This window comes from Oreochromis aureus, linkage group 1 (genome assembly GCF_013358895.1).
Source record: "Oreochromis aureus strain Israel breed Guangdong linkage group 1, ZZ_aureus, whole genome shotgun sequence".
In the NCBI taxonomy this organism is placed as follows: domain Eukaryota; kingdom Metazoa; phylum Chordata; class Actinopteri; order Cichliformes; family Cichlidae; genus Oreochromis; species Oreochromis aureus.
The window spans coordinates 2,842,738-2,869,847 of record NC_052942.1 but is presented as its reverse complement, the minus strand read 5'-3'; the positions used below and the strand labels follow the sequence as shown (position 1 = coordinate 2,869,847).

General features: G+C 40.8%; 1 protein-coding gene across 1 annotated transcript in view; it reads right to left on the bottom strand.

The window, feature by feature from the left end:
* shank2b (SH3 and multiple ankyrin repeat domains 2b) overlaps window positions 1-27,110 on the bottom strand; it is a 327,738-nt gene that overhangs the window by 185,660 nt on the left and 114,968 nt on the right. The window contains exons 3-8 of the mRNA XM_039619730.1: window positions 22,090-22,293; window positions 20,496-20,567; window positions 18,090-18,198; window positions 5,784-5,935; window positions 4,820-4,987; window positions 1,170-1,286 (exon numbers count right to left, since the gene is read on the bottom strand). Coding sequence (XP_039475664.1) covers window positions 1,170-1,286; window positions 4,820-4,987; window positions 5,784-5,935; window positions 18,090-18,198; window positions 20,496-20,567; window positions 22,090-22,293 — 822 coding nt within the window. The remainder of the gene's footprint in view (window positions 1-1,169; window positions 1,287-4,819; window positions 4,988-5,783; window positions 5,936-18,089; window positions 18,199-20,495; window positions 20,568-22,089; window positions 22,294-27,110) is intronic.

Genomic DNA, 27,110 nt, shown 5'->3' with positions numbered 1-27,110 from the left:
TTTGTAGCATCGTAGACAACATTTTTGTTCCACATTTGCTGTTAAGTACGTTTTGAGCTTGTTGCTTTTATTTTTGTGTTCTTGAACAAAAATATCTTGTTTTTCCTCATTAGGACAGAGATTTGATTCACTTAACTTATAATTATGTGACAATGCATCTCAGCCATCTTACAGAGTCATGCAAAACTAATGTGATACAACACAACATTCACAACATTAATGTGTATTTAAAATGAAAGTTATCCAGATTCACAAACCACGAAAATGTGGGATCAACCAATCCGAATAGCAGATGGATTTCAAAATAAGCCATGGCTGTAGGTGCAGCACTAGGAATATACCAACCACAGAACACACAAAATACACACATGTGTGTATATAGAATAATTAACCCACACCTTTTAAGCAAAGAATAAGACACAGAGTAAGCTCAAACTTTCAAATGATTGTCTTTATTAGCACACAGCAAAAATAAGAAGCTACTACTTCTAGTATAAAAGCTAGAGTTTTACACCAGATACCATCCCTGATCCCAAAGGATTGCGTCTTTGGCTGGAAACACAATTTTTACTTACAAATTTAACACAAATGGAGACGCCAGGCATAAAGCAAAAGTAACCCATGCAAAATAGACTACTGATGGTTTAGCTGCAGATTTTGCCGCAAATTCTGCAGCATTTAGGTGCATTTAAATATTGCACTTCCTCTCTCTTTCACCCCAACTTTGTCTCTGATCTAGCGGTTGCATGTACACATTTACTTGTGTCTCTGATGTGCCTGTTATAGAAACTGTGATGACAGCATACTGTCTGTGAGTGAGTCACACCTGATGTGTGGATTCTGGCCAAATCATTCCTTTACTTTTTCACACAGAGAAAGAGGTTTGGAAAGTTTTTTCCCTTAATAAATGAAATCATTGTTTCACAGCTGAATTTTGTATTTGCACAGGTTATCTCTAACTAATATTAAAAATCAGGAACGGGGCAAATATGTTTTTACAGCACTGTGTGCCTGCACGTATGAATAAGACACTCAGAGTGGCAAAAATGTTAAAACCCCCAAAATACCCAGAAAATGGATTTGAATAAGAAATCAATATTAAATCTACATTAACCCTAATGGTGCTCCAGCTCATGAACTGTCAACATATGTAATCGCCCACGGCTCACCTGGTTGTATAGGGCACAGATGTGTAGAGCAGTATTTCCCGAGGCATTCTGGGCGCTCATGTCTGCTCCATAGAACAACAGATGCTCCAGGTGCTGCACATGGCCATGACGGCAAGCCTGCACATACACACAAAAGTCAATTGACGCTTCCACTCGAGAGAAGTTGCAGTAAAATGCCTCCAACACTAGATGTCAGTGTGCTGCAAAGGAGATAACATCAAAATGAGACGCAGCTGTACCCTCAGTTTGAACCCAGTCATGAAAAGATGGAAGGATAGGATGAGAGGAGGAAGGCTTAAATAAATCTGATAGCAAATCAAAATGCAACAGAATGTACAAATGAAGCCATCTGGTGTTAAAAAACAGACTGAGGAGGAAGTTACTGCGCTCATGAACCAATTTCCTCGTCAATATCAGTGAAGTTGGCAGTTATAGTGACGGGTGCCAGTTATTGTGTGAGGAAGAGCTTGTTGTGAAATGGCCTATTTACTCTGGAGCTTCTTTGAGAGACTGATGGGTCTGTCAGAGGAGAAGGACAATAACTGCTCATCAACCAAAGCATGTTACAGTGAAAAGAAATTCATTATTACAGTATTCAGTATCACGCATCTAAACCCTTTCACTGGGCTCATCTTTTTGTCATTTTTGTAACATTAATATTGAAAACCTAGCGCACGTGGTCATGTGCACATGTTCAGAATTTGGGGGTAAAAATTGTTTCAAAATTCACCAAATTTGTTTTGAATAAAGACTTGGCACAGGAGCCAACACTCATAGGAAATCCAATTTTATCAGCAATAAATACAATAAAGAAAATGGTCTAGGAAGCATTGGGGGCTCATGTCCAGCCCTGAGACCTCATATGAAATCTGGCACTAAACAAGACCATAAACATTTTTCAGTATTAAATGTTTTGCTAAGTGAAGAATCCTAATATTACAAGTTTTACCATCATAACATACGTATATTACCTAAAGTACTCATTATGTAGAATGACCTTATTCAGAATGACCAGTTTTATATCACTGCTGCAGCTGCAGATAACCTAAATTACACACACACACACACACACACACACACACACACACACACACACACACACACACACACACAGATCTCTGATACTGTGCCTGTAATAGGCTGGAGCCACTCTTCCAGTTTGGGGGTTATGACTCAAAAGCACTCCTATTACCGCTGGGACCACTTTGGACTTTACCTTCCACATCTGCTCCTGATGTTACTTCAGCTCCTGGTACTTGACTTTTTTCTTGTGCTTCTTCCTTCTGATGTTGCTGTGTAATGTCTGCTGGGTTGTCACATCTATTCCAAATTCTGTCTTCTGCTCCTTGTCAGCTGCCACTGTGTTTGACTGGTTTGCCAGCAGCTCCTCTTCTGTCTGGGGTCCCACAGGCTCTTAGCCCTGCTGTTCTCAACCATCTTTGGTGGTGTCTCCTATCAGGAATTGGGGACATTCTAATCCACATGTGCCGCAGATGTTCCGGTGCACTTTTGCATCCACTTGATTGTTCCTCCCAGTGAATGCTGAGAGGCAGATTACATCCTACTACTATTTGCTGAATACTCTCTGTGGCACCTTTGCACAGCCTGAACTTGGGTCCTGTCAACTGTGGTAATTCAATTCAATTTCATTTATTTAGCACCAAATTACAACAACAGTTGCCTCCATGCACTTAGAGACAGACTACAGGCAGACTCCTGCCTCTCTGGATCTGGTGCTTGGGGCCTGTTCTCATGCTGCCATGATCAGGACCTCTGTGCTTCCCACTTCTATTTCACATCACAGTTTGTCTTCAGCTGTGTGAGGTACACTTTGAGCAGCTTATCTTGGGGAGAGATATTATTCCTATTGTTTGAGATTCCTTCTTGGCATCTATCTTAGCTTTTGTGGGTATTTGGCTATGGCTGACCTTCCATCTTCATCATGCTTCCCATTGGTCTGTGGGACACCCAGCTACTTATAACTGTTCTCTTTGTCCACTATCCTGCCTTCTGGTATCTCCGTATATTCAGTCCAGATCACTTTCCCTATATTTGCAACCATTTGGCCAATGCTCATGGATCAGTGAGTTGATGTCTTGCCCACTCCTGGCATACAGTTTGATGTCATCCATGTACAGAAGGCGGGTGATGGTCACTCCAATCCTGAATCTATTTCCATATGAATGTCAGTCCCTGTACACTGACCCTCTGGACTGTGGGAGGAAGCTGGAGTACCCAGAGAGAACTCATGGAAAGGCCCCTACGAGATGGTAGAGTCAAAGTCAGGAGCTTTTTGCTGTGAGGCAACAGTACTAAAAACCGGGCCACCATACTGTACACCCTGAAGGTGAGTGCCTACGTGGAGCAGATAGAGAAAGCTTCCAACTACGCCAACAAGGTGCTTCTCTTCTCATGGAAGAGAAGGAGCCGGTGTCTCGTCTAAGAACAATCCAACCCTACTTCCTGATGGACCTGATGGCATCGTTCCTCCAGGACTGGAGGCACTCCTGGAGCTGGCTCTTAGGATGAGCACGGCCAACACAGACCCTTTCAAAGATAACCTACTTGAAATCTATCTGTCAAATTCAAAAGATGGTGATATAAACATTAGTTCTCGGGGGGAAAGGGGAGTTTTTTTATTCTTCTTTTTATTCTTTCTTATTCTGGGATGAATCGAGGAAAACTTTTAACTGTTTAACTGACTGATCATTGTTTTAATGCAACTTGGACAAACAAAAGTTATTCAAAGAATGCCTCAAAATAACTATCAAAAAAGCATTTCTCTGCCAAGTACCAAGAACTGGTTTAGAAGAAATGTAACATAAAGCTTTAATATCTCCCCAATAGGCTTGTGTTATTATTGTGTTATTATTATTATGCTGAAGTTAAATTATGTGATAAAAAATGACCTAGAACTTTATGTGAAGAGATAATGAGTGGCTTCTTAGTGGTTCTTTTAGGATAGGACTATAAAATAAAACAATTTCTTCTCAGAGACCAATACTTGAGCTGCAATAAATTCATTTCAAGATCAATGAATCTGTCAAGAGTCAACAATACAATAAAGCCATTACTGTCCAGTGAAGGGATAACATTGTTGTGTGTCCATGAAGTTTGTTACATTACTAACGCTCAGTGCTTTGTTTGCCTGTTAGCATGAAACATACCAGCGTATGGTATTCGTTACGTTACTTGATGGCATTTTCCAAAATTTTATGGATTAATAAAGAAAACTTTACAGTCTGAACCACCATCAGCCATCCTATACATGTAATTGATAATTGACAGCAGAGTGTTATCATGTCTGAAATGGGACAGTTGGGGGAGGGCAGAGTTTTTGACAGCTCCACAAGGATAACGAGATGTAAGGAATCTGATAAAGCAGATGGCTTGAACGCAACCTCACACACGCTTTGTGGAGATGCTCACAGTTTGTTACTGCTGCAGAGTGGCTCTCTTTAAATGCCTTTATCTACTTCAGCGGGTAACAGCTGCCAAGACAGTCGCCCACAGCCAGAGAAAGGCTATGTGTGTGTGTGCCTTACTAATACAAGCTGTTCCAAATAACCACAGAGGAAATTTTTTTTAATCTATTTTTATGTCCGTTTACCTAGTGGTTGTAGAAGTGCACGTCTTGCACAGGGTCGTACCTGGTGAACTTCATGCCAGCCGTTCTCATCTTGGCAACACACAGAAGCGTGGTGGTTCAGTAGGAGCTCGCAGCAGCCTGGGTCCCCACCCACCACCACACTGTGATACAGGGGAGTGAGACCCCGGCTGTCCTTGTAGTCTGGAGAAGCTCCCAATTCTAGCAGCGTCTAAGGATGGACAGGTAAGATAAAGTTAGACAGGTAGCTGCTACATTAGTATAAAGCAGATAAGCTGTGATTCTTTCTTTTTCCACCTAGCATACTTGGGATCATCTTCCTGTGGCATGACCCAGTTTTGGCCAAGCTGTCAGACAGGCCTCACAGTTCACTTATTAATACTTTAATGTAGATTGGAGTCGTTGGTCAACTCAGTGACTGCAAGGTATAGTTCTGGAATATATTCATGCAGATGACAAATAATGCACGTTTGCAAAGAGCTCGCAAACCTGCACACATGCTGTGTGCAAATGTGAGTGATATTTCAGTTCACCTAAAGTCACAGAAGTCACTAAAACTGTTTTCTGGAACCAAGTTTCTTTAACATTTACATAAATTTATAATCAAAATATTTTTACAGACTCAAAGCTGTTAAAAGCTGATATAAAAGCTGATGCATGTGCACATGACACACACACACACACATCATTATGAAACTGTCTGTCCATTGTGAGATTTCAAAGATAAAACACATTTTGTTTCACTTGCAGAAGTCTTGTCTACACTCACCTATAGCCTTCACTTCACGAGTACAAGTACAGTTAGAGGCATCATCCCTTAATCAGCTCAACATGCTGTGAAATGACAGGTCTGTATGCATTAAGAGTGCATGTCGGTTACGTTGCAGCAAAACATCTTGGAGCACGATCTATCAGCTGTCAGACTTTCATTGGGCTTCTAACACAAAGAAAGCCAGCAATGCACAAGTAAGCAAGTGTTAAACAGATGAAAGGAGAGGAGCCTTTACCGTGAGTATAATCTGGTTCTTGGACCTCGAAGCTTTGTGAAGAGCAGTCATGCCATCTTTTGCCCTGAAGTCCAAATGAGCTCCTCCATTCTTCAGCACCTTTATGATCTCCCCCGCATTGTCCAGGTGAGCTGCAAATGTCAACGGGCTCTCTAGAAAAACAAGAAACAACAATAATAAATAAATATTTTAATGACTGAAATTCTGTCTGGAAAGGAGAGAGGGTGAAGAAAAGGAAAGTGCAGACTGAAAACTCAAGGGATAGCATGTGTGCTATCATTCAAACCACATTTTAAGATTTGCTTTTACTTTAACACTTCAGAACACCTGAGTAAATTAGCACTTGTTAAGTGGTATAAGCATAGGGTGACCAACTGTCCTCTTTTCGCCCCTCATGTCCTCTTTTCACGTTCTGTATTGGGGGGATTTTCGAGATTGATAAAAATATCCAGGTTTTCCTATAGTCCAACAGAGGACCCATGTGTGTAACGTCATCCCCGAACTGCTGCTTTGTGAGTGCTTGTTCTGCGCTCACAGACGGGACAGACAGCGCGCAGCAACGCGCCTAATGATGTTAAGTCCATCTTTTCAGACAAACTGCAAAAGAAATTTCCCTCGTACCAGCCCAGTACTGGTAATTTTTCTTATGCAGATGAGGCATTATTTCTGTACCACTATTTAATTCCAGAGGTTTTTAAGTTATTTTTTTGCACTTGTTGACTTGTAAAAGCCTGTATGACATATTTTATTTCACAATTCATTAACCGCATAGAGAAGGCATTGTTTAAATATTTTCTTTAAGCAAGTTCTCCATGACTGAGCCAAGTGTCCTCTTTTTTGGAAATCAAAATATGGTCACCCTATATAAGCAGGCATTGTAAAGTGAAATCTCCTGTTGATGAACCCAATGAAAGCCACGAACCAAAATGCACTGATCAAATAATATTCTTCTTCTGTATACTCTGCACTCTAGCTCTGCTCATTAGGTCAAAGCTAATGTTAGCATTAGCCACCCTAGCAGCATTATATGCTAACAATAAGGATTTCCTGTAGTTGTGGTGACGGTGCCATTAAAAAAATAAGCAATCAAAGATTTGATTCCTCAGATGGTATTACTGCAGCCAACAACTGAATATATAGTACGCTTTGCTCACGGCTAAGAAATATTTAGATTTAGCAGCTCTAGTGAGTAAATGACAAGCTACTAAGCCGACATTATTCCATTATAGTGGCATAAGTAAGGGGTACAAAAATGCTACAGATATGGTTGTTGGAGAGAATAACTTCAACTGCAATCTTTAAAGTGGATCTGTTATGCTATTCCTTATGTTCCAACACTTATAAAATGATTTTTCAAATAATAAGGTCAGTAAAGCACAGGTTTCACACTGCTTTAGAACAGTACTCAGTTTCAGGCAGGTTTTTCCACTTATGGTTTTGATGATGAAGAATTGGAATCAGAATAAGCTGTATCCGGTCTTTAGGTCTGACGTCATTAGCCGTTTCTGGGTCCAAACTCCATGTCAGGTCAAACAAAAACTGTGACACCACTGAGAGTTACAAACTGTCTAAATTCTTTCATCTTTAATATCAGCGTTGCTGCTTTACCAGGTGTAACAATTAAATTTAACATCCAGGCATCCATGAAAACAGAATTTATTAAATTTAACAGAGTTAGAAGTTAGCAGGAAGTTAGCTCGCTAGCTTCCACCTAAGCATGATATAGCATGTTCTGACTGAGAGATTTCTGAACAAATTCAAGCGTACAGCTCTGCTATCACTTCCAACATAAATGAAGACAGAAAACTAAACAGCAGTGACGTTTGTAGGGTTACTGAAGTTGGGCTAGCTGCTATATAATGATGTGCTATGTGATCGCTAGGACACAGCTATGTTAGCATAACATAAACAGCGAAGCTGGAGGATGAACGCTAACTTTTTTCCACTCGATAAAAGTTAACGTGAGGGTTCCTGATGGTTAGGGACAAATGCAATCGCATGGCAGGATGCTGTACACCAGGGGTGTCAAACTCATTTTAGTTCAGTGGCCACATGGAGAAAAGTCTATTCTCAAGTGGGCCGGACTGGTAAAATCATTGTATATATAACTTAAAAACAACAACTTCAGATTGTTTTCTTTGTTTTAATACGATCAACATAAAAATAAAGCTAGAGCCTGTGGACAGTATGTTCAAAATAGTACAGGCACAACATAGCTATTAATCATAAAACATCTCAAGTTATTTGAAAATTCTGAGGACAAAGAACACACAAACACACAGTGCCTCAGTGATTCACAGAACTGTTTCACAGATCACAGAACTATATTACGGTGTCACTTCACAGGCAGCAAGGTAGATAAAAATAATGAAATCCTGTTCCCCAAACAAGTACAAGAACCACAGAATAGGTTAAATATATAAATCAAATATAATCAATTAGAAACAGTCTCACATCAACATAAAAACATATAAACATAAAGCTGGAGCCTGAGGACAGTGTGTCCAAAAGCACAACATAGCTATTAATCATAAAACACCTCAAGTTATTTGAAAATTCTGAGGACAAAGAACACACAAGCACACAGTGCCTCAGTGATTCACAGAAGTATATCACAGGTCACAGAACTACATCAGGGTGTCTCATGCAGCACTTTCAGTGGGGTTGCATAGTTTGACTCCTGATACCTGGCATCTTTTAGCTTTCACCAGCTCATCAATATCAGGCTTCACATCCTGAGCAGCAGCTAACTTCAGGATGTGATTCAAGTGCTTGTGCGTGAGCCTTGAGGGTAGTTTTGTTTTATTTATGCTCATTACAGAGAAAACTTGCTCACAAAGATACGTGGTTCCGAACATGCACAACAGTTTTGCAGCAAGGGCTGTCAAGTTGGGGTAACCTGGCAATAGATTCTGATAGAATGTTTTCAAGCCAGCTGCGGCAAATTTGCCCTTCAAATCCGTCACGCCGCAAGTCTATTATTTCAAGTTGGATCCTGACGGGCAGATCAGAGGGATTCACGGTGAACGGCGAGCAAAAAACTGAAGTCCTTCTCCAGTTCACCAAAAATCTGAAATCGTTGCTCAAACTCTAGTAACAGTCCCGTTATTTTATCTTTAAACCGCTTCATATCTGCCACACTTTGGATCGTGCACACATTTTGCAGACAGGGGAAGTGAGCTGCATCACCGCCAGCGAGCTGCGTCTCCCACAATAACAGCTTCAACTTGAAAGAACATATGCTGTCATAATACTGCGTGACAACTTTGTTGCGTCCTTGCAGCTGTTTGTTCAAGTTATTCAGGTGCTCTGTAACATCCACCATAAATGCAAGGTCCTACATCCATTCTGCGGAATGAAATTCTAACACTGGTTTGCCCTTTTCTTCCATAAACTGTTTAATTTCTTCTCGTAAATCAAAGAAACGCCTCAGCACAGCACCTCGGCTCAACCATCTTACCTCAGTGTGGTATGGCAGGCCATAGATGTGGTCTTTCTCTCTGAGGAGACTGTCAAACTGACGGTGATTGAGGCTTCTGGATCGGATGAAATTAACAGTTTGGATGACCACCTTCATGACGTTATCCATTTTCAGTGACTTGCAACACAAAGCCTCCTGGTGCAAAATACAGTGAAAACTCCAAAAATCACGTCCTGCATTTGCAGATTGCACTTTATCTCTGAACTTTTTTACAACGCCTGCTTTCTTCCCGATCATTGAGGGCGCACCATCTGTAGCCAGGCTGACAGCGCGGGACCAGTCCACTCTGACCCTGTCCAGCGCGCCGACGAGTGCGGTGAAAATATCAGCTGCGGTCGTTGTATCTGTCATCGGTACCAACTCCACGAACTCCTCGGTGACGGTCAATGTGTCATCAACTCCGTGGATGAAAATTGCCAGTTGTGTAACATCTGTAATGTCCGTGCCTTCATCAATTGCAACTGAAAACACAATAAATTACTTTACTTTTTGCTTGAACTGGCTGTCCAAATCCGCTGAAAGATCAGAAATCCTGTCAGCAACTGTGTTTCTTGTCAGGCTGATATTTGCAAAGGCCTGGCGCTTTTCAGGGCACACAATCTCCGATGCCTTCATCATACATGTTTTTACAAATTCACCCTCACTAAATGCTTTTGAAGCTAGTGCAATTTCGTTAGCAATGAGGTAGTTAGCTTTCACTGCAGCGTCACTGATGTCTCGGCTGTGAGTAAACACAGACTGCTGTTTCTTCAGACCCGCCAACAGTTCATTCACCTTCTCTCTTCTCCGCTGTCCTTGAAAGTTGTCATATTTGTCGGCATGAAGACTCACATAGTGGCGACGGAGGTTATATTCTTTCAGCACTGCAACATGCTGGGAACACACCAAACATACAGCTTTCCCATTCACTTCCATGAATAAATAGGAGGATGACCATTTTTCTTGGAACACTCTGCACTCTGCATCCACTTTTCTCTTTTTTGACAGAGACATATTGGGGCAATGAGGGTGCCAAAGCACATCAGGTTTAAATTTCGCGGGCAAAACAAAGTAGCTCACAATTGCTATTGCGCCATCCAATGGACACAATTAGAACAGCAGTTTCTTTATTGAAAAATTGCTGCTCATTTTTATACTTTACAAAATCATCTCACAGGCCGGATTAAACCAGTTTGCGGGCCTGATCCGGCCCGCGGGCCGTACGTTTGACACCCCTGCAGTGTAAACGGACCAAACTTCAGTCAGGAGAACAACTGAGATAATCCATCCACAATATGAGGTTAGTCATTAATATACTGCTGCATGGGCAGCGTTGCCAACTTCTAGTAAGGAAGGTAAGTAAGTAAGGAAAATCGCTATTGGCTGTCCTAAAAGTCGCTAGAAGTCGCTAAATGACGTCATCGCCTAATTTGCATAATTGGTCACGCTAATGTAATTGTAACCTACATTGTTGGAGAGAGAAATAACATCGTGGAAGAGACATAAAGTGAGTAAAAAATTTCCTAAATGCAGTTAGAATTTATTTAGAACTACAAATTAAATTTCCTTTAGCAATTATTGTTTTTTAATGTCACAATTCCAAAAGTGGCCCGAGATTGGCACTCTGAGGGGGTTACTTTGTGTGTGTGTTTATTAGTAGTTTTAAACTTTGTGATCCACAAAACAGCATAAGAGTAAAAGAAGAACTGACTGCGTTACAGTCAGTGCGGGAGCAGCGGCTTCGCTCATGCGCGGTTCATTTGCAGTTTGGACGCATAGGTGTGAACGTCTCCTGCCCTGATAGCAGCTGGGGGAGGACTATCCTCCACCCGTGAGCGCTTTGGCACGGGTGAAGTGCCCACGGCAGCACCGCTGCTTGTTGAGAGTAAGAGCGATACGCGTTTTCACGTCAAACAGTCGTCATAAATAAGTCTCCAATAACACCAGAAAAAGTCGCCAGATTTGTCGCTAGTCGCTTTTTAGAAAAAAAGTCGCTAAGGGGTCTGAAAACTCGCTAAATATAGCGACAAAGTCGCTAAGTTGGCAACACTGTGCATGGGCTGGGCTGTAGTTACAGTGATCACTGACTGTTTTTACGGGCTTGTTCAGATTAAGTAGAACAAAATACAAAGCACTTGAACATGTTAGAAACACAACAGTCTTAATAAACGCAGAGTAGTTTGGACCTGGCAGCAGGGTTCATCATGTCATCACTTAAAGACGGGATTGACCAAGTATGTGTACAAATACAAGGCACTGGGCTTGAGCTATTTCTTGCTCTCAAGCTACGTAACAGAGTAGAAGATAGACACGATTGACAACATGACATCAACATGACAATGGTGCAAAGTACAAAGATGCTGGAAAAAATAAAAATGTGCATCAGTTTCTGCTTGGCTCATTTTTGTCCTTAATAAATCCAAAACTGACTTCCAGCTGCACGGTGCATTTTAACAAGATGTGTTTTGTGATGGTCTCGTGCATTTGGCTTCTGTTAGACTCATTCTTAGTACAAATAACACTTGACTATAGTAAAGTGGTGGATATACAAGTTTGAATGGACCTATACTTACATACTAAAATGAGGTAAATATATAAGTGCTTCAGAAAGCACAATCTGAATTTTAATGAGAGCGCTCTCATGTATACTTTCTGATGCAACATTTGGGTGTTTGTAAATTTTCATATTGCTTTTTTCACCATTCCATAATTCAAGTGGGGTCTTACAAGGTTTCCTTTCAGCGCTTACAGTCGAGGTTCAGGTTGTTACCTCATTTAAACTGACGTGAAGCAGGCCGATAAAAGCAGGTCAGTTGTCTGTCAAAACTAATTAGAGTAGTAAGGGATAAACTTTGAGGTGATTAAAACATGTTTCTCAATTAGGTCATCAAAATAAGACACTTTAGCAACAGCTCTGACCCAGTTTGATGATGTATCAAACACTCATGCTCAATCATTTCTAAACTGACACAGAAATAATTTATGGAAAAGAAACCATGTATGATTTTTCTGTAGTTATGTCAAAATAAATTATTTCATTCCAGCCAGCAGCAGTTCTTTCAGTTACCTTATTATATTGAGAGATAATAATGTCTCCTGCACACTTGTGCAAGTTGAGTTTTTCATTCTTGTAAAAATGTCACATGTGAGAAATATTGTTGTGGCAGAGCAGAGCCCAGTGTAGTGAAACTGGATAAGAGCAACCAAAAATTCAGTCGCTATGTTTGTTGTGACAAAGAGTCATAAGCACTTTTTGAGAGTGGGAAAGCTATTTCTCGCCTTGTACCAAAATGAATGGCACCAAGTGGGTAACTGGCAGCTTCTGAAGGGATGGAAATGAGGCTTGATTTGTCCTACTGTGCTGACAGTGCAGACATGGGGAGCTAGACGAAGACGAGTGATTTTATTTTGTTTCGGCGATCACGTGGAGCTTTTGCTCTCTGGCTGTAATCAATAGCTGGTACGAGCTGAGTCCTGAACACCAGAGACGCCTCTTCCTCTAAGCAGCAAGACATTCATTTAACAATAGCGCCCAATAGCTCTCAAAGCCCAATATGATAACCTCAATTCTCTACCTAATAACCTCTTCTGCTCTTCTGCTCTTCACTCCATCTTTATTTGCCTTGGTAGACCACATTTTTATGGCCAGTCTGTCCACTCAATACTGACCATGTTAAGCTCTCCAGCACTGGACATATTCATTAAGTGGACATCAATAAACATAATTGTCATCCTTAACAATCAGGTGAGTCAACAGCACTTAAATCGGTGCTTACCAAATGATTGGATTGAGGTTTTTTGTGGGGGGTTGGACAACAATAAGGTCGACAGACGTAATCCCTTCTTACAAAAGGGTCTTCTGCTTTCTTTCGGATTTTTAAAGGAAAAAGAGCAGCTTGATGTTTCTTCCTCACAGACTGTTCTTCTAAAGTCCTCACTGTCTGATTAGCGTCCTCTCAGGGGTGAGTACAGCTGAACCATCAGTGATTCTCCGTGTCATAGTAAGACATGTCCTCCAGAAGCTTAGATCTCAGTGTAAATGTCTCCTCTTCCTCCTTGTTGTTTTTTTTTAGTAAAAGCTTTGAGAGTTTCCTGTCAATCCCAATAACTGTTGAATCTGTACTGAGCTGGAGAGTGGGTGATATTTTAGTGAAAGGCTGATATAAAAAGTCTGTAGCTTTTAAAAATAGATAAAGTTGTTTAAAATACAAGTATGAATTATTAACCACAGTCAAGGAATAAATTTATGCTTGAACTAAGAGAACCCACCCCTTACATTTCCCAGAATGTTTTTTCACACAGTTTCTGGTGTGATGCTATGAAATCAAGGGTTTATGAGTTACATGTTGCTGGTTTAAGTATTAAAGCTTTTGGATATTAGCTAAGATGTTGGTATTATCATTATAGGAGCAGCTCTATTATTCTTCCACAATATTAACAGTTCAATTGCAAAGGTTTTTTGTTTTTTATTTCCCTGCAAAGCTAAAACACTGAATGTGTGGGATTTTGTGTTTTACACCACCGCTCACCAGAATGAAAAATGTTTACTGTTGTACTAAAGTGCATGTTTGGCTTCTTTCAGTTGAGTGGCGCAGGTGAGTGCAGCTCCATGTTATTACAGGTCAGACATGTCTCCTAATGCATGCTTATGGGCCACACATGTTTACAACACCATAAACACATTGACAATGGCAAATTTTGATGTGCTGTTGTGGAGAACTTGGACTACCTGTGCGACCTCTCAAGGGTCCAGCTATCGCCTCAGGACATTTTAAAGCTCTCCATTATCTATCAAGATGATTCCACACTGAGTGAAATGTAGTCCTATGCCATAACAAAACCTGCACTGTATTTTATACAGTAGATGTAAATGTAAATGTTTTCCTGAACTCTTCAATAGTCATCAATGATGATTTGATGGAAACATTTCAAATTTGGATTTTCAGTCCAGTCCTTTGACCCTTTGACCCTGTTTCCTTTTTTGGGTGTGGCATCTTGACAGCCACTCGAAATCAACTGAACGGCCAGATGATCTATAAGATCCTGTTTCAGATATTTAAATTATTTTTCATGATATAATTTTTAGGTAATGTCCATCTGCTGTGGATTGTTTTCAAGAACATACGGCACCCCATGCTGAGATACGGCAAATGTTTGGCTAGCAGCACTTGGGAATCATCTTGTTGGTGCAAAAATGCAATTGTATGCTTATTACATCCCTGCATTATTACTGTTAATAGATCGTTTTAATCACTGCCTTGCTTGCTTGCTGTTAAAAGTGATTTTTCTGAGAACCCTTGAGTGGTGTCTGTGGCATAATTACTTTAAGGCAATAACTTAATGGAAAGATACTGGAGCAAGCCTTTGGTAAATGAACATGACCACTCACAGAGGAATAATGAAACGAACTCTAATGCAACTTTATTTCAGTTTTAGGTCCGTTACCATCTGCAGTTAAGGTACATAAAGGCCTTGCCATATTTGAGAAAATATCATCAATAAAAATAAATAGATAAGCACAACCTTTCAGAATCTTAGGAAACCCCAGATGTACATGATGTATTTGACATGTCCTTCATTTCCTATTTTCCCTGAACACGTCTTACCCTATTCCATATTTTTCTGTTTTCACAGTCAGCAGGCAAAATGTTTCTGGACAACCACAGAGAGCGTGCATGTGCTCCCTGTTATATAACAAACGAATATTGTCTGTGTTTTCCATTTTGGTCTTTTGAAGCTCCTGTTTAAAAAATATGCCTGTGTTGCTCCTGATAGATTTCTCCTCTGGTTAACAGAGAACACCAATGATGTTAAGCGGAAGAAGAAGTTCCACGGCAAATTAAGTAGAGTAAACAACAGAGTGGTGTAGTGCATGCTTGGAGATTATATGTTGTTGTACTTGCAGGATGTTGGTCTCCTCAGTCTGCTTCCAAGTGGTCCTGTGAGGACTGCTAACTATCATCCAAGCCTAGTGTAGCATGAAACACCTGCTCACTTTGATTTTATGGAACATTTGTGTGTTGAGTACACACTGACGTTAGGACATAACTCATTAGCTGCCCACCCTCCGTGTGTGTGGCTCCAAAGACACAGAGCCATGCCTCTGGCTGGGATAACTCAGGATGGAGCAGGCAGACCTAACCCACATTTTCCTTAAGGGAATTTCTATACACTACTCACATGTTCACACCTGGAACAAACAAAATCCTTCACTGCTGCCCACAGGGCAGTGCCCTTCACTTCAGCAGGTTTCTGAAGCACTGCACATGTTTGGTATTTAGTGGCTCCTTTTATATTTGGCACCAAGGCCAAACAGCTCTGTTATCTCGGTTTAATTATAGAATACTTTCACAAGGCACTCTAGCTTCTCTTGAAGGGTCAGTTCAAAGCTTTTCTCACTTTCTTTTTTGAGTTCAGCAGAATTGAATAGTTTCGTCTTTAAGCCCTAAAAATTACATATATATTTTTTTTAAAATGCAGTGTCCCCAAACATACATGTGAGTTCTTAAAAACAAAGCCTTCATTCCCCTCAATCCTCACAGATTTTTACATGTACCATTTCTAATTTAGAGTGCAACTTAGTGCCTTGACAGCCATTCAAAAATTGAACTCACGAATACCTTCAGAACCGATTGCATCTAGAAAGGACACCCTGGAAAGGAAAGGAAAGGAAAGGAAAGGAAAGGAAAGGACGCCCTTTTGTCTCTTGTTGCTCATTAATCTGCATTCCCTACTAGTAATCCTATAACTACAAGTCACTTAAGTCTGTGCATGGAGCAGCCTCTGGTCATGATGGGACTGGAAGTAGACCCCTTGGCTTTGGTGTTAGTTTTTTTTCCAATAAAGGGCTCTCGACCTTGGTGGACCACATATGACATCTTACACAAATCAGTACTTTTTTGGCTCTGGCATCTCCTCCCATTTAGCTAAATTTTAATACATTTCTTCAACAACATTTGACAACAACAGTTATCACAAGACCCTTTCATTGTAAGAAGCTACAACATTACAGAGAATGATTCACAAATAATACTCTATGAGCAAGCAAGAACCAGTTCAACAGAACAACCAGGCTCAGGAAGGGTTGGTTAATGACAATATTGCAATTAATTAGAGTAAAAGATTGAGTGGAGAAAAAAAGGCTCAGGGTGTAATGGTTAGCACTTAAACAGCCCGAACCTCCAGCAGTTTAACAAAGAGGCAGTTCAGGATCACCTGATTCAACTCTAACATTTAGCAAAGAGAAAAGTTCTTAAAGTTATACGAGGTCGCCGTGTCTTGAAACCAAACTGGGAGCTGGTTCCATGGGACTCTGCCTCTCATTCTGCTTATGTAAACTTTTGTAACCACACTTTTCCATTTGGATAATATGTTCCTGTGGGGGCTTCAGATATGATGGAATCTGATCACTCCGATCTTAATTCTAAATTAAATTCTCCTCGTGTATGCTTTCAGGGAGCTTTTAGGACAACCTGATTATAAGGAAGTTCACTTTGACCAGCCTAAAGTAAGAAATGCATGCACGAGGTTTTCAGTACCTTTTAGATAAGATGCTTCTAATTTGGTATAAAATTAGCACACAAAATGGGGAACTTGAAGATCATTAAATCGAAGATTACATGGGCTTTTTTATTTTTAACTTTTTAAATATAATTGAAGTGGAAAATAAATGCAAAAAAAGGTGTGGGCATACTTGGGGACTGACTCTTGTGACTGATTCATGCCCGTCCACAGTCTGCAGAAGGTTGTAAAAGGGCCAACAAAAGGTCATTGTGGAAGCATACTTGCTCACTTTGGGAGATTTACACAGATGTCCTGGTAAGAGCGAGGGAGAGCAGACGCTAACATCCAAAAATCCACATCTCATTTAGGTGCTACCATGAGATCCACTGATGATCCTTCCACAGGTTCATTAATGGTAATCCTTTGACTACCTTTGCTTCTAATAGGCTGTCCTTTCTTCATTTTGGCTAAACTTTAAATAAATGGTCGATTTTTAAGCAAGGGTTGATAATAAACTAAAAAATTCAATACAATAAAAAATACAATAAAATCAAGCCAATCCAACAAAATCCAGCTCTATGTTTTTCTAACTGGAGTCTCCAGGTCCATCCATCCATCCATCCATCCATCCATCCATCCATCCATCTTCCAGTTATCTGGGGCAGAGATGCCCAGATCTCCCTCTCCCCAGCCACCTCCTCCAGCTTGTCTGGGGGAACACCAAGGCGTTCCCAGACCAGCTGAGAGATATAATCTTTCCAGCGTGTCCTGGGTCTGCCCCGGGGCCTCCTCCTGGAGGAACATGCCTGGAACACCTCACCCAGGAGGCGCCCAGGAGGCATCCTTGTCAGATGCCCGAACCACCTCAACTGGCTCCTTTCAATGTGGAGGAGCAGCGGCTCTACTCTGAGCTCCTCCCGGATGGCTGAACTTCTCACCCTATCTCTAAGGGAGAGGCCAGCTACCCTTTGGAGGAAGCCCATTTCTGCCGTTTGTATCTGCGATCTTGTTGGCGGGTGTATTGTGAGCCGGGCGGCAGCCAGGAGTGGAGGTCCTGGTGGACCGATCCCCGGCTACCAAGACTGGCAATTGGGAGTCTCCAAGTGTTTTTTACATTTTCTTTTTTGCAAATAAAGAAAAAAATGGACATATTCTGATAACACCTGGTGAGTTTTCTTCCTCTTATTATGTGCTTCTCTGCTGTTGCTGACTCTGATCAGAGTAACAGTGTGTATACATACATATTATCAAACCAGGACTTGCACTTGTATAAACTGTAAATTGTGCTTTTAGTGTACTTGAAGTGTTTGTTGTCTGTGCTTATGAGCAGCATGTTGCCTTACCGCCAGTGTCACTATCGTGATAGTTGGGATCAAAGCCTCTTTCCAACATCTTGGCCACTTTGTCCACTTGATTATGCTGAACAAGGTCCATGAACTTCCTCAGATTGGCCTACACAACCAGAAAACACAAAGCGCTATTAGAGTGAGGAGAAAGAACAAATGGTAGTGGGTGTGTGAGAGCGAGAAAGACAGGATAGAGGTTCAGAGCTGCAAAAAGACTGAAATAGAAGTTGAGATAAAGAATAACGAAGGGTGAAAAGTGGAAACGCTTAGGAATACATTGTTAAACTGAGAGAGACTTGCAGATGGAGATGGAAGGAATATAAGGTAGAATACAAGGAAACTGAAAGCAGGCTACACAGGAGGGGACATGACAGGACTGAGAGTGTGGCGAGTGGAAAGAGTGGAATGGTTGCTCCTTCCTGTTCTGTCTGCTTTCTTTCCAGGCCACATGATAAAAATAGATAAGAGAGCAGCTCCCCAAAGGAGAGGAGTAAAATGCGGAACGAAGAATGAGATGGCAAAAGAAGAGAAGGACAATAGGTAGCAAAATAAGAACAGACTGGAGAAAAAAGCAGGAGAATGAATGAGGAGGAGATTTTTCCTTTAAACTAACCAATGAAGAACAAAACAGTTTAAAAAACATTTCAAGCTTTATTCATAGAAGTAAAGGAATAAAAATAAATAAAAAGCAAAAACAATAATCAAGCATAGATTTACTTCAAACTGGTCATGTAGTTGAACTAAGCTGCCATTCAGCTGAATCAATGCCAGTCCACATTAGCTAATGTGGCAGCTGATACCTGATGTGACCGAATGAAACCAAGCTGGTTTTCACCACAGATGCATAGAGCTGCTGTTTAAATCTTAACCATGATGAGTCAGGTAAATACCCAGAAATGTCAAGAGTTCGTGTGTTTTTCTGGAATGTTTTATTTAATGTAGCCGATACGTCCCTTGTGTGTGTGTGTGTGTGTGTGTGTGTGTGTGTGTGTGTGTGTGTGTGTGTGTCTCCAGGCCTGATGAATCAGTCTGCAGGATGGTACCCTGTCCTTCTCTCTCTCTCTTTCTCCTTTTACTGAAATAGTTTGGGAAACTGAAGTTTGATTGGCTCTCTCAGTGTGAGCTCGAGCCAACCACAGGGCAGCAGACTGCATGGCAAACAGGATTAGCTCCGAAAAGTTGGGTCAAGCCAAGAAACAATTCCACATTAGAAACAGATGTCTGTCAAACACATTTGCTAAACTGACCCTTTTGTAAACTTGGTTTGAGTACATTAACCACCGTGTCCCATATTTATGTGCTTTTTCTAAACTTTTTTGATTCTAGTAGCCTACCACCTCTCGTCCATCCTGTCTTCCCTATAGTCGAGATGGAGTTAGAGCAGCTGTCAGACAGTTTCCCATAATGGCGGTAACAGAGCGCTGCCAGAGACACTTATACTTTGGCTGCACTACAGGATTACAGTAGCAGTGGGAAAGCAGCCCAGAGCCAGCCTTTCACAGCGATGGAGACGCTAGAAATCTTCAATTCACTGTATACATTTATTTCAGTTCATGTGGGAGGAACAGAGATAGAGTGAGGGAGCAGTCTGCTGTTGGGCTGCCAGAAAAAAGAACAGCCTTCATCTGAGCAGCATACAAACTCGCAGAGTTTTCTGACTATCACACAGGAACAGCAAAGCCAAATAAGCATAACTGACAGGTAAGTCGCACTGTACGCTTGCTTGGACTTTCTATCCCTCACTCTTTTCTCGTCACACAACTCGAGCTGCCAAGAAGCACAGCAAACAGATGCAAGTGCTCTTAATCCAATTGAGAGAGTGATTATTGAGGCCACTACAAAGAAACGCAATCTGTGAGCGTCCTTTCTTTTCTCATTTTTATGATTTTATTTTGGCAACACCTTTGGTGTGAAACAGCCATTACTGTTGTGTTTTCACACTGCACTTCCCAGGGGCCAGCCAACAGTCAGAGTGAGGTGGGTGGAAGTGTGACATTTATTGTCACACATTTCATTTATTATTTATTCTTGGATTTCATGATCATTTGTCTCAGCTACATGAGAGCATTTATCTGCTGTTCCAAACACCCAGTGTCAGGTAGGTGCAAAGTAGCGCCTCCTCGTTAAATATCGTCTTTAATGTGTTTTTAAATCCATTTAGTTCAGCTGAATTGTGGGTAAAAGCTTATCGATAGTTTAATGATCCTCTGTCTCTATGTGCATGTCAAAATAAAGCTGAAGTAGACGTGTCTCGGTCATGTGACATTATTTGGAAAACCAGTCTCTGCTTTTAGTCAAAGTTGGCTCATCATAAATGACTTGCAATCCCTGTCTGAGAGTCAGTGTGCTTCTTAAAAATGTGACTAAATACTAACTACTGTTACTGCTCGACAAAAATCCTACCTTTGTATGAAGTTTGGCGATCTGTTTCTCATCAACATTGGGCTGTCTGTAGACTCTGCTCTTGTATCGGAACTGTTGAGTAAAAAAAAGTAATAATGAAGTGCACTTGTAAGCAAAACGGTTACATTACTGTGTTTAAAAATTGTAGGCATCAACAGAAATTCAAGAAAAATCATTATGACTTTTTATTTAATATTTCTCCTGACAATCAGTAACTTCTTACTGTAAAGTAACAGTTATATTATACCTCATTACACGTCTGTGCTGTACTGATCGCTGATCAGATACCACAGAGTGAGTGCAACTATGCCTTGAATAAAAGTCCTGAATCAAAAGGGTGGCTCCAGTAAGGCCTCTATTAAATTAGTACACATTTGGGATCCAGTGACCTCTAATAAGTCTCAGTCACAGCCGTTTACTTTGCACCTCTGGGTGCATCTTGAAAGCAACTATTCCTCTGGAAAGGAAATCACTGGGGATAATGCCTAAGATGTGTCCTTTTGATCAAGAGCACACTTCATTACTTTTACGGGCTGTCTGCTGTCAGCTATAAACATTTTACTGCAGGATTTGTCAAAGATCCACACTAACAGGATTTTTTTAATTACTTGCAAAATTATATCTAAATCAAAGTATTGCACAGAACCTTTGAGCCACATAACCAGAAGATTGATTCCTTCAGTCCTTCACTAAGAGTCCTTCCTCACTTTTGAACAATACTGAATTTCAGTGTTGATATGATTTTTTTTAAACATACATCTCAAAAAATACATTTGCGGTTTGAGGTTTACACACAGTCGTCATGGGCATGAATGTCATTGTAATTTGGGGATTTTAATTATTTGTTTGAGCTGTCCTTTTTCCAGGGCACAGCATATATCTTTAAGAAGAAGAATTGGGTGCACAATGTTGACTTTATTTAGGATATTCTATGACCAACACAGGATAAAAATCTATAAATAAATATTTGATTAAATGTCTCTTAGTACGTTGCACGTTGACCAGGCAATTTTGTTGGACCATGTATTCCAGTAGTTTCCAGTTCCTGAACATCCCAACCACTTTCCTCTCATCTGAGGCTAACAGTTTGGCAAAGTGATGACACCAAATAACTTGTGCTTCGATAAAATTGTTTGAACTGATGATCTTGGAATCTGCAGCTGTGTAAAAATAGCTCCAACAGACTTTAATGTAAATGTAGAATTCTCCTTGGACTTTCCTGTTATTCTGAGTATTGGTCATTCCAATGAGTGCTGACAAAGAGAAACTACAAGCTACTAATGACATTTGAGCCTGTACATATATGTTTGACCATGTTTGGGTTAGAGAAAATCCAAGATACATTTGTGCACCTAATTCTTATTTTTTTTAAGTGATTAAAATGTGAACTGTTTTTCATTCCACCCTTTCAAAGAAATCACTAAAAGACTAAATTTACCTTGATATTCATGATGATGAGTGAATGTAAACTTCTGACCACACCTGTATTATTTACATCAGAATTTAAACAATTTCCTGTTTGAATTTTTAGATTATGTAACATAAAATATCCAATAAATGTGATGTGATTCACGTAAATTTGTCAACAGTTTACCTCCAGAGATGGGACGCCCCTGCTGATTGGCTGGGGGTATTCTCGGAGGATGCGTTCTTCATCCAGGAACTTGCCTTCTCTCCCATTGCTAGCTGGCTGGAAAAGCCCATAGTTGAGCACATCTTTCAGGCTCTGATTAAGTGTACAAAGGATCCGCTGCTTGGCAACCCAGACCGTTGCATCCGGGTTGAAGCGCATGCATTTCTGGTTGGGTTTGGAGAGCAGCAGAGGGGGAGGGGGGATATGTGAGAGGAAAAAAATAGACAAACTGATTAGAAAGTGATCCCTGAAGTGTTGGCTGGCAGGCGCAAGCAAGAAAAATTAAATAATCACTTCTGAAAACAACAAACATTATGTGACACACATTTCACTTGTACTGGACTTCCAACTTTTGACTGGCAGATGCAAATAATTTGGGCCAAAAGACTCAAGAGAAGATTAGACCAGAGCTAAAGAACAATGGTGCCCAATTAAAACAGTTCTAACATATCCAAACTGGTGTTTTAATAACACAAACCCTGTCCCAGTTACTAAAACTAAACAATGGCCGTCACACATCACTGCCAAACCTTTTTTTATTTATTGTTTTATTGTTAGGATGCTAAGCGGGGCCGCTGTCCTCACTGCGGATGTAATTGACAGAACCCTTCTGCCCCTGCTCTTTCTCAGCTTCAGCTTCTCTAAAGTGAAAAAACCCAAACAAATAATGCAGGATTTCTGCTCTGAATCAGAGAGGATTACGGGCACTGTGCCGTGGCATTCAGGAAGTGTCTGTGAGACTGTACAGCTGGGTGTGCTGCTCAGCCTGTGATAGCAGGCCTGCGTCTTTAATAAAGTCTGAAGTGATGAACAGTTTGTGAACTCTGTGTAGCTTTAATCCTCTTGCCTGGCGTTGAGACAAGGACAGGAGGTGAAGGGTTGGAAGCATACAGAAACAGATGTCTAGCATCTGGCACAGGCTGTGTGGACCGATAGGGCCTCCTGTCCTCTTCTTACAACAGCAGACTTCCATCCACTTCCATTGTTAGTGCTTCCTGAACCGACTGTGCTCAACTTAAACATTATATATGAAACAGTGACGCAACGATAATAGTGTGTGCATGTGTTTAGGGTTTGCTCTTGTACTTTGGACGTCAACACAGAGATATACAGAAGAAATACTGACAAAACTGTGTTTTCCAGTGGTCACGCTGGAACATGGAACTGTAGAGATATTCTCCTGGAGAAACAGCATCTGGCCACCTAAGACTGGAAATAAATATTGTCTCCACTAATTCTTACCCATTGCTGTGACTGACTTTATCCCTAACACTGTAGAAAAAAAAAGCAACACTTTCTCTTAGGTTTTTTAAATTTTTGTAGTTATTAAGGACAGAGACATCAAAAAAGTATGCCAAGAGGACAAAAGGCTGAAGTCCACTGAGATCTCTCAGCAGCTGTAAGAACTAAATGCTGTATATGCTGACCACTACAATGTTTAATTAAACACTGAATACTGTATCCTGTTCCAGGTGAGATCCATGGCTCTGCACTTGGAGCTAATTCTTATCACAGCCACTTCACATCGGCTGCAAATTACTGCAGGAAAAGTTGGAGATCATCACTCAGAAATTTTGTGCATAAATGTTTTTGATCTCTCCATGGAAAGAAAGTTAAAGTCGTAAAGAAAAGTCCCTAAAAAGCAGGGCAACCCTGGACTTGAACTTTTGCTTCACAAAATGGACTTTTGTACCACCAACCCTGGACCTCAATAACTGATGGTAAAGATGCAAAACATAATTTTTTAAAGATGCGACAAGACGAGCTCCAGAAGAAATGATGTACTGGTGTTGAGTATGTCCTCAATGAAATTCTCAGGTTTGATCCTTGGCCCTTTGTGATGCTTAATTTCACCTGTCATCAAAACCAATCTAAGTAAATTCTCCTGTCAGTGAACCTTCATTACACTGGCTTACTCTCATGACTGGACGCCCTGTAGGAGGTTGTAGGGAGTCCTAGCTTTTTAAAAGCTAGCTTCAACAGAAATAAGATCCCTTACTAATTTGTGTCATCTTTGCTACTTTGGTTGTGACCAAACCTCATCTGTTATCATCTCCACTGGCTGCCTGACTGTAAAATTAGCATGAGCCACAGTGGCCAGAACTGAAAGTGTAAGACCCAGACCAAAAATACAGAATATCCCTTTAAGATCATTTCAAACAGTGAGCATTTGCTGCAGCAACTGTTTTACATGACACCCGACTAGGTAAAATCATCTGACTGGGGACAGTTACCACTCTTGTCAACACACATTTGATGGTGCTGGTGTCTGAGTTAATGACAGTTAGACTAAGCATATGTCCATAGCAGCTTTCTGGTGTTCACAAACCCTTCATCTCCTGTGGTCCAAGCATTCAAAGCAACCATGTTTGGAAAGCTCACTTTGCTTGTCACTGAGTCCAGCCTCTGAATTTTTAGCAGAAATTATCTTTGAAAAGATGTTGTCTCCGTCTGGATGTAAGAACTGTGTACTGGCATTGAATGACAGTGGAGACGGATGAAATAAAGTGAGAAAAGAAAGTCTGTAAGAGAAGAACATTGTGAAGATTGTGGAAGAACCAAGAACACAGAAAAGCATGTGGGAAAGAGGAAATGTTGTCACTCCCTACACCTGCCTTTTCCTGTCCAAGATGTTGGTCCTTTTGAAACATATGAACATTGCTGCAGCTGACTTTTAGACTTTTTTGTCTAAAAGTCAGTTTGTCTAAAAATTGCAGTGTGACAGAGATTATTACACTGTTAAACATTTTAGACAAAGTCTGTATATCTTTTTCTCCTGCTTCTTGTCTTTTCACTCAGAAAAGATATGAATAAACACAGTTTTCAAAATGTCAAGCAGCTCTGTCGAATGCACACAAACTTTACACATCATCAAATGTTCTGACTGCAAAAGCTTTTGCACACACACCATACAGATCTGGACTAGAGGCCAGGCTCACACACACGAGCCTGCCTCACGTGTCTGTGAGCAAGGATACTGTGTGTTTGTGTTATCTTGAATTATTCACTTGATTTTGATTTCCAAGCGGACTGTGTGACTCAATCATGTGATCAAGTGGCAGCACTGAGTACTCACTGATGAATGTGAAATCAGAAGCACTAGTGCATACTCATGAGAGAGCTTAGTGCACATGTGAACATGCACATAGATATTTTATGCTGCAGTTCTTTTCACCTTGATAATTACGTCAAGGGGTCATGAGTTTATTTCATTGCTGTACATTTCAATCCACTGGATTGTACAAACTCCAAAAGATGTGTTATATTTCCTACAACAAGACTGAAAGAAATGTGCAGCATAAAAGGGCATTAAAAAATGAGACAGAAAGGAGCGAAACTCAGGAGAGGAACATCAAGTGGCTGAAGACTGAGCTTTGCCAAACAGCAGCCCCGCCAACTTTGGTCCCTTTTACTCCTTTGTCCTTTTGTTTCTTTCAGCCTGCACATGTACATCCAATAAAAAGCTATTATTCCTCAAGGACATGCACGCATCAAGCAAAGAGCTGCAGTTCAAAGCAAACTCAAACTACTGCACAGACTCCAGAAGCACCTAGCTGCTCTTTCACATTCACACTGGTAGTCTTTGATGACGAACGTTTACTTACAGACTCTCACTGTGAATGAAAGGAAAGCTGCATCTATGTACAGTTAAGGTCGCCTACATGTGGTACATGGTCAGTGAGGATGTTGGTTGCTTGTACTGTATGCACATGGTTCTCACAGAGCTAGAACAAGCAGCACCATACTGACCCACAGTGTAAATGTACCAACGCTGCAGTTTATGAAAAGCTAACAGCTAAAGAATGTCACAGTTCCCACTGTTCACGTAAAACATACAAAACACTGTGGAGTCCACATGTTAAAGATGTGTCGTTATCTATTCTTTATATAGTCACTGTTTACCAGAAAGATTTTAAAAGTAGAATCTTGTTTCTACTTAGAATTTATTTTTAATGCGTACAGTTTCCATCTAAGCACATATTTCTAAAACTAGTGTGGTATCTTCAGTTTTATTGTGAGTCCACAGTAAACATTTATTGTTTGTTCGTTTTTTGGGAGGGGGGTGGGGGTAAATTTGCCCTGTACAGTCTTTTATTTATTGTTTTCTATTTTACATTCTTTACTTTTGTGTGAGTCCTTGTGCTCCATCTGCCGTCACTTTGCTGCTGGAACATGTGACTTAAATATTGTAATAACTAATTTAATCCAGGATTCTTCAAAGCGTTGTTGTAGATGCTGATCGCTGTGGGCAGGAAGGATCTCCTGTAGCGGTCTGTATTACAGCAGGTCTGAAGACACTCTGCTGCTGTGTAACAGTCTCATGAAGAGGATGCTCAGGGTTGTCCGTAATTTTCTTGATTTTATGAAGAATCCCTCTTTGCACCATCATCTCCACTGGTCATCTCCACTCTGATGCTGCCACCCCAACAGGTGATGGAATAAGAGATTACACTCTCCACAACACACTTATTGAAGGACCCAAGCTTCCTCAGGAAGTACAGTCTGCTCTGACTCTTCTGGTAGATAGCTTCACTGATCAGTCTCTAGTCTAGTCTGTTGTCCAGGTGGACACTGAGGTATTTATACTCTTCGACCACCTACACTTCTAATCCCATGATGGAAATAGTGTTTGACTTAACCCTATTTCTTCTAAAATCTACAATTATCTCCTTTGTTTTTGTTTACATTCAAGATTAGATGATTGTTTCTGAGGCATGACACAAAGCAGTCCACCAGCTCTCTGTACTTAGTTTCTTGTCCATCTCTGATCTAGCCGACAACTGCAGAGTCATCTGAATATTTCTGCAGATGACAGGTCTCTGTACACGTCAGACTTCCAATACAAGTCAGAGTAAGAAGGAATGGTGAGAGTACAGTGCCTGTGGTGCTGCTGCGCTGCTAAACACAACACAGAGAAGTCAAAGAACGTGATCCTTACAGTGTTGCCTGCTTCGTCCAGATGACAGTGAGACAGTGGGTTT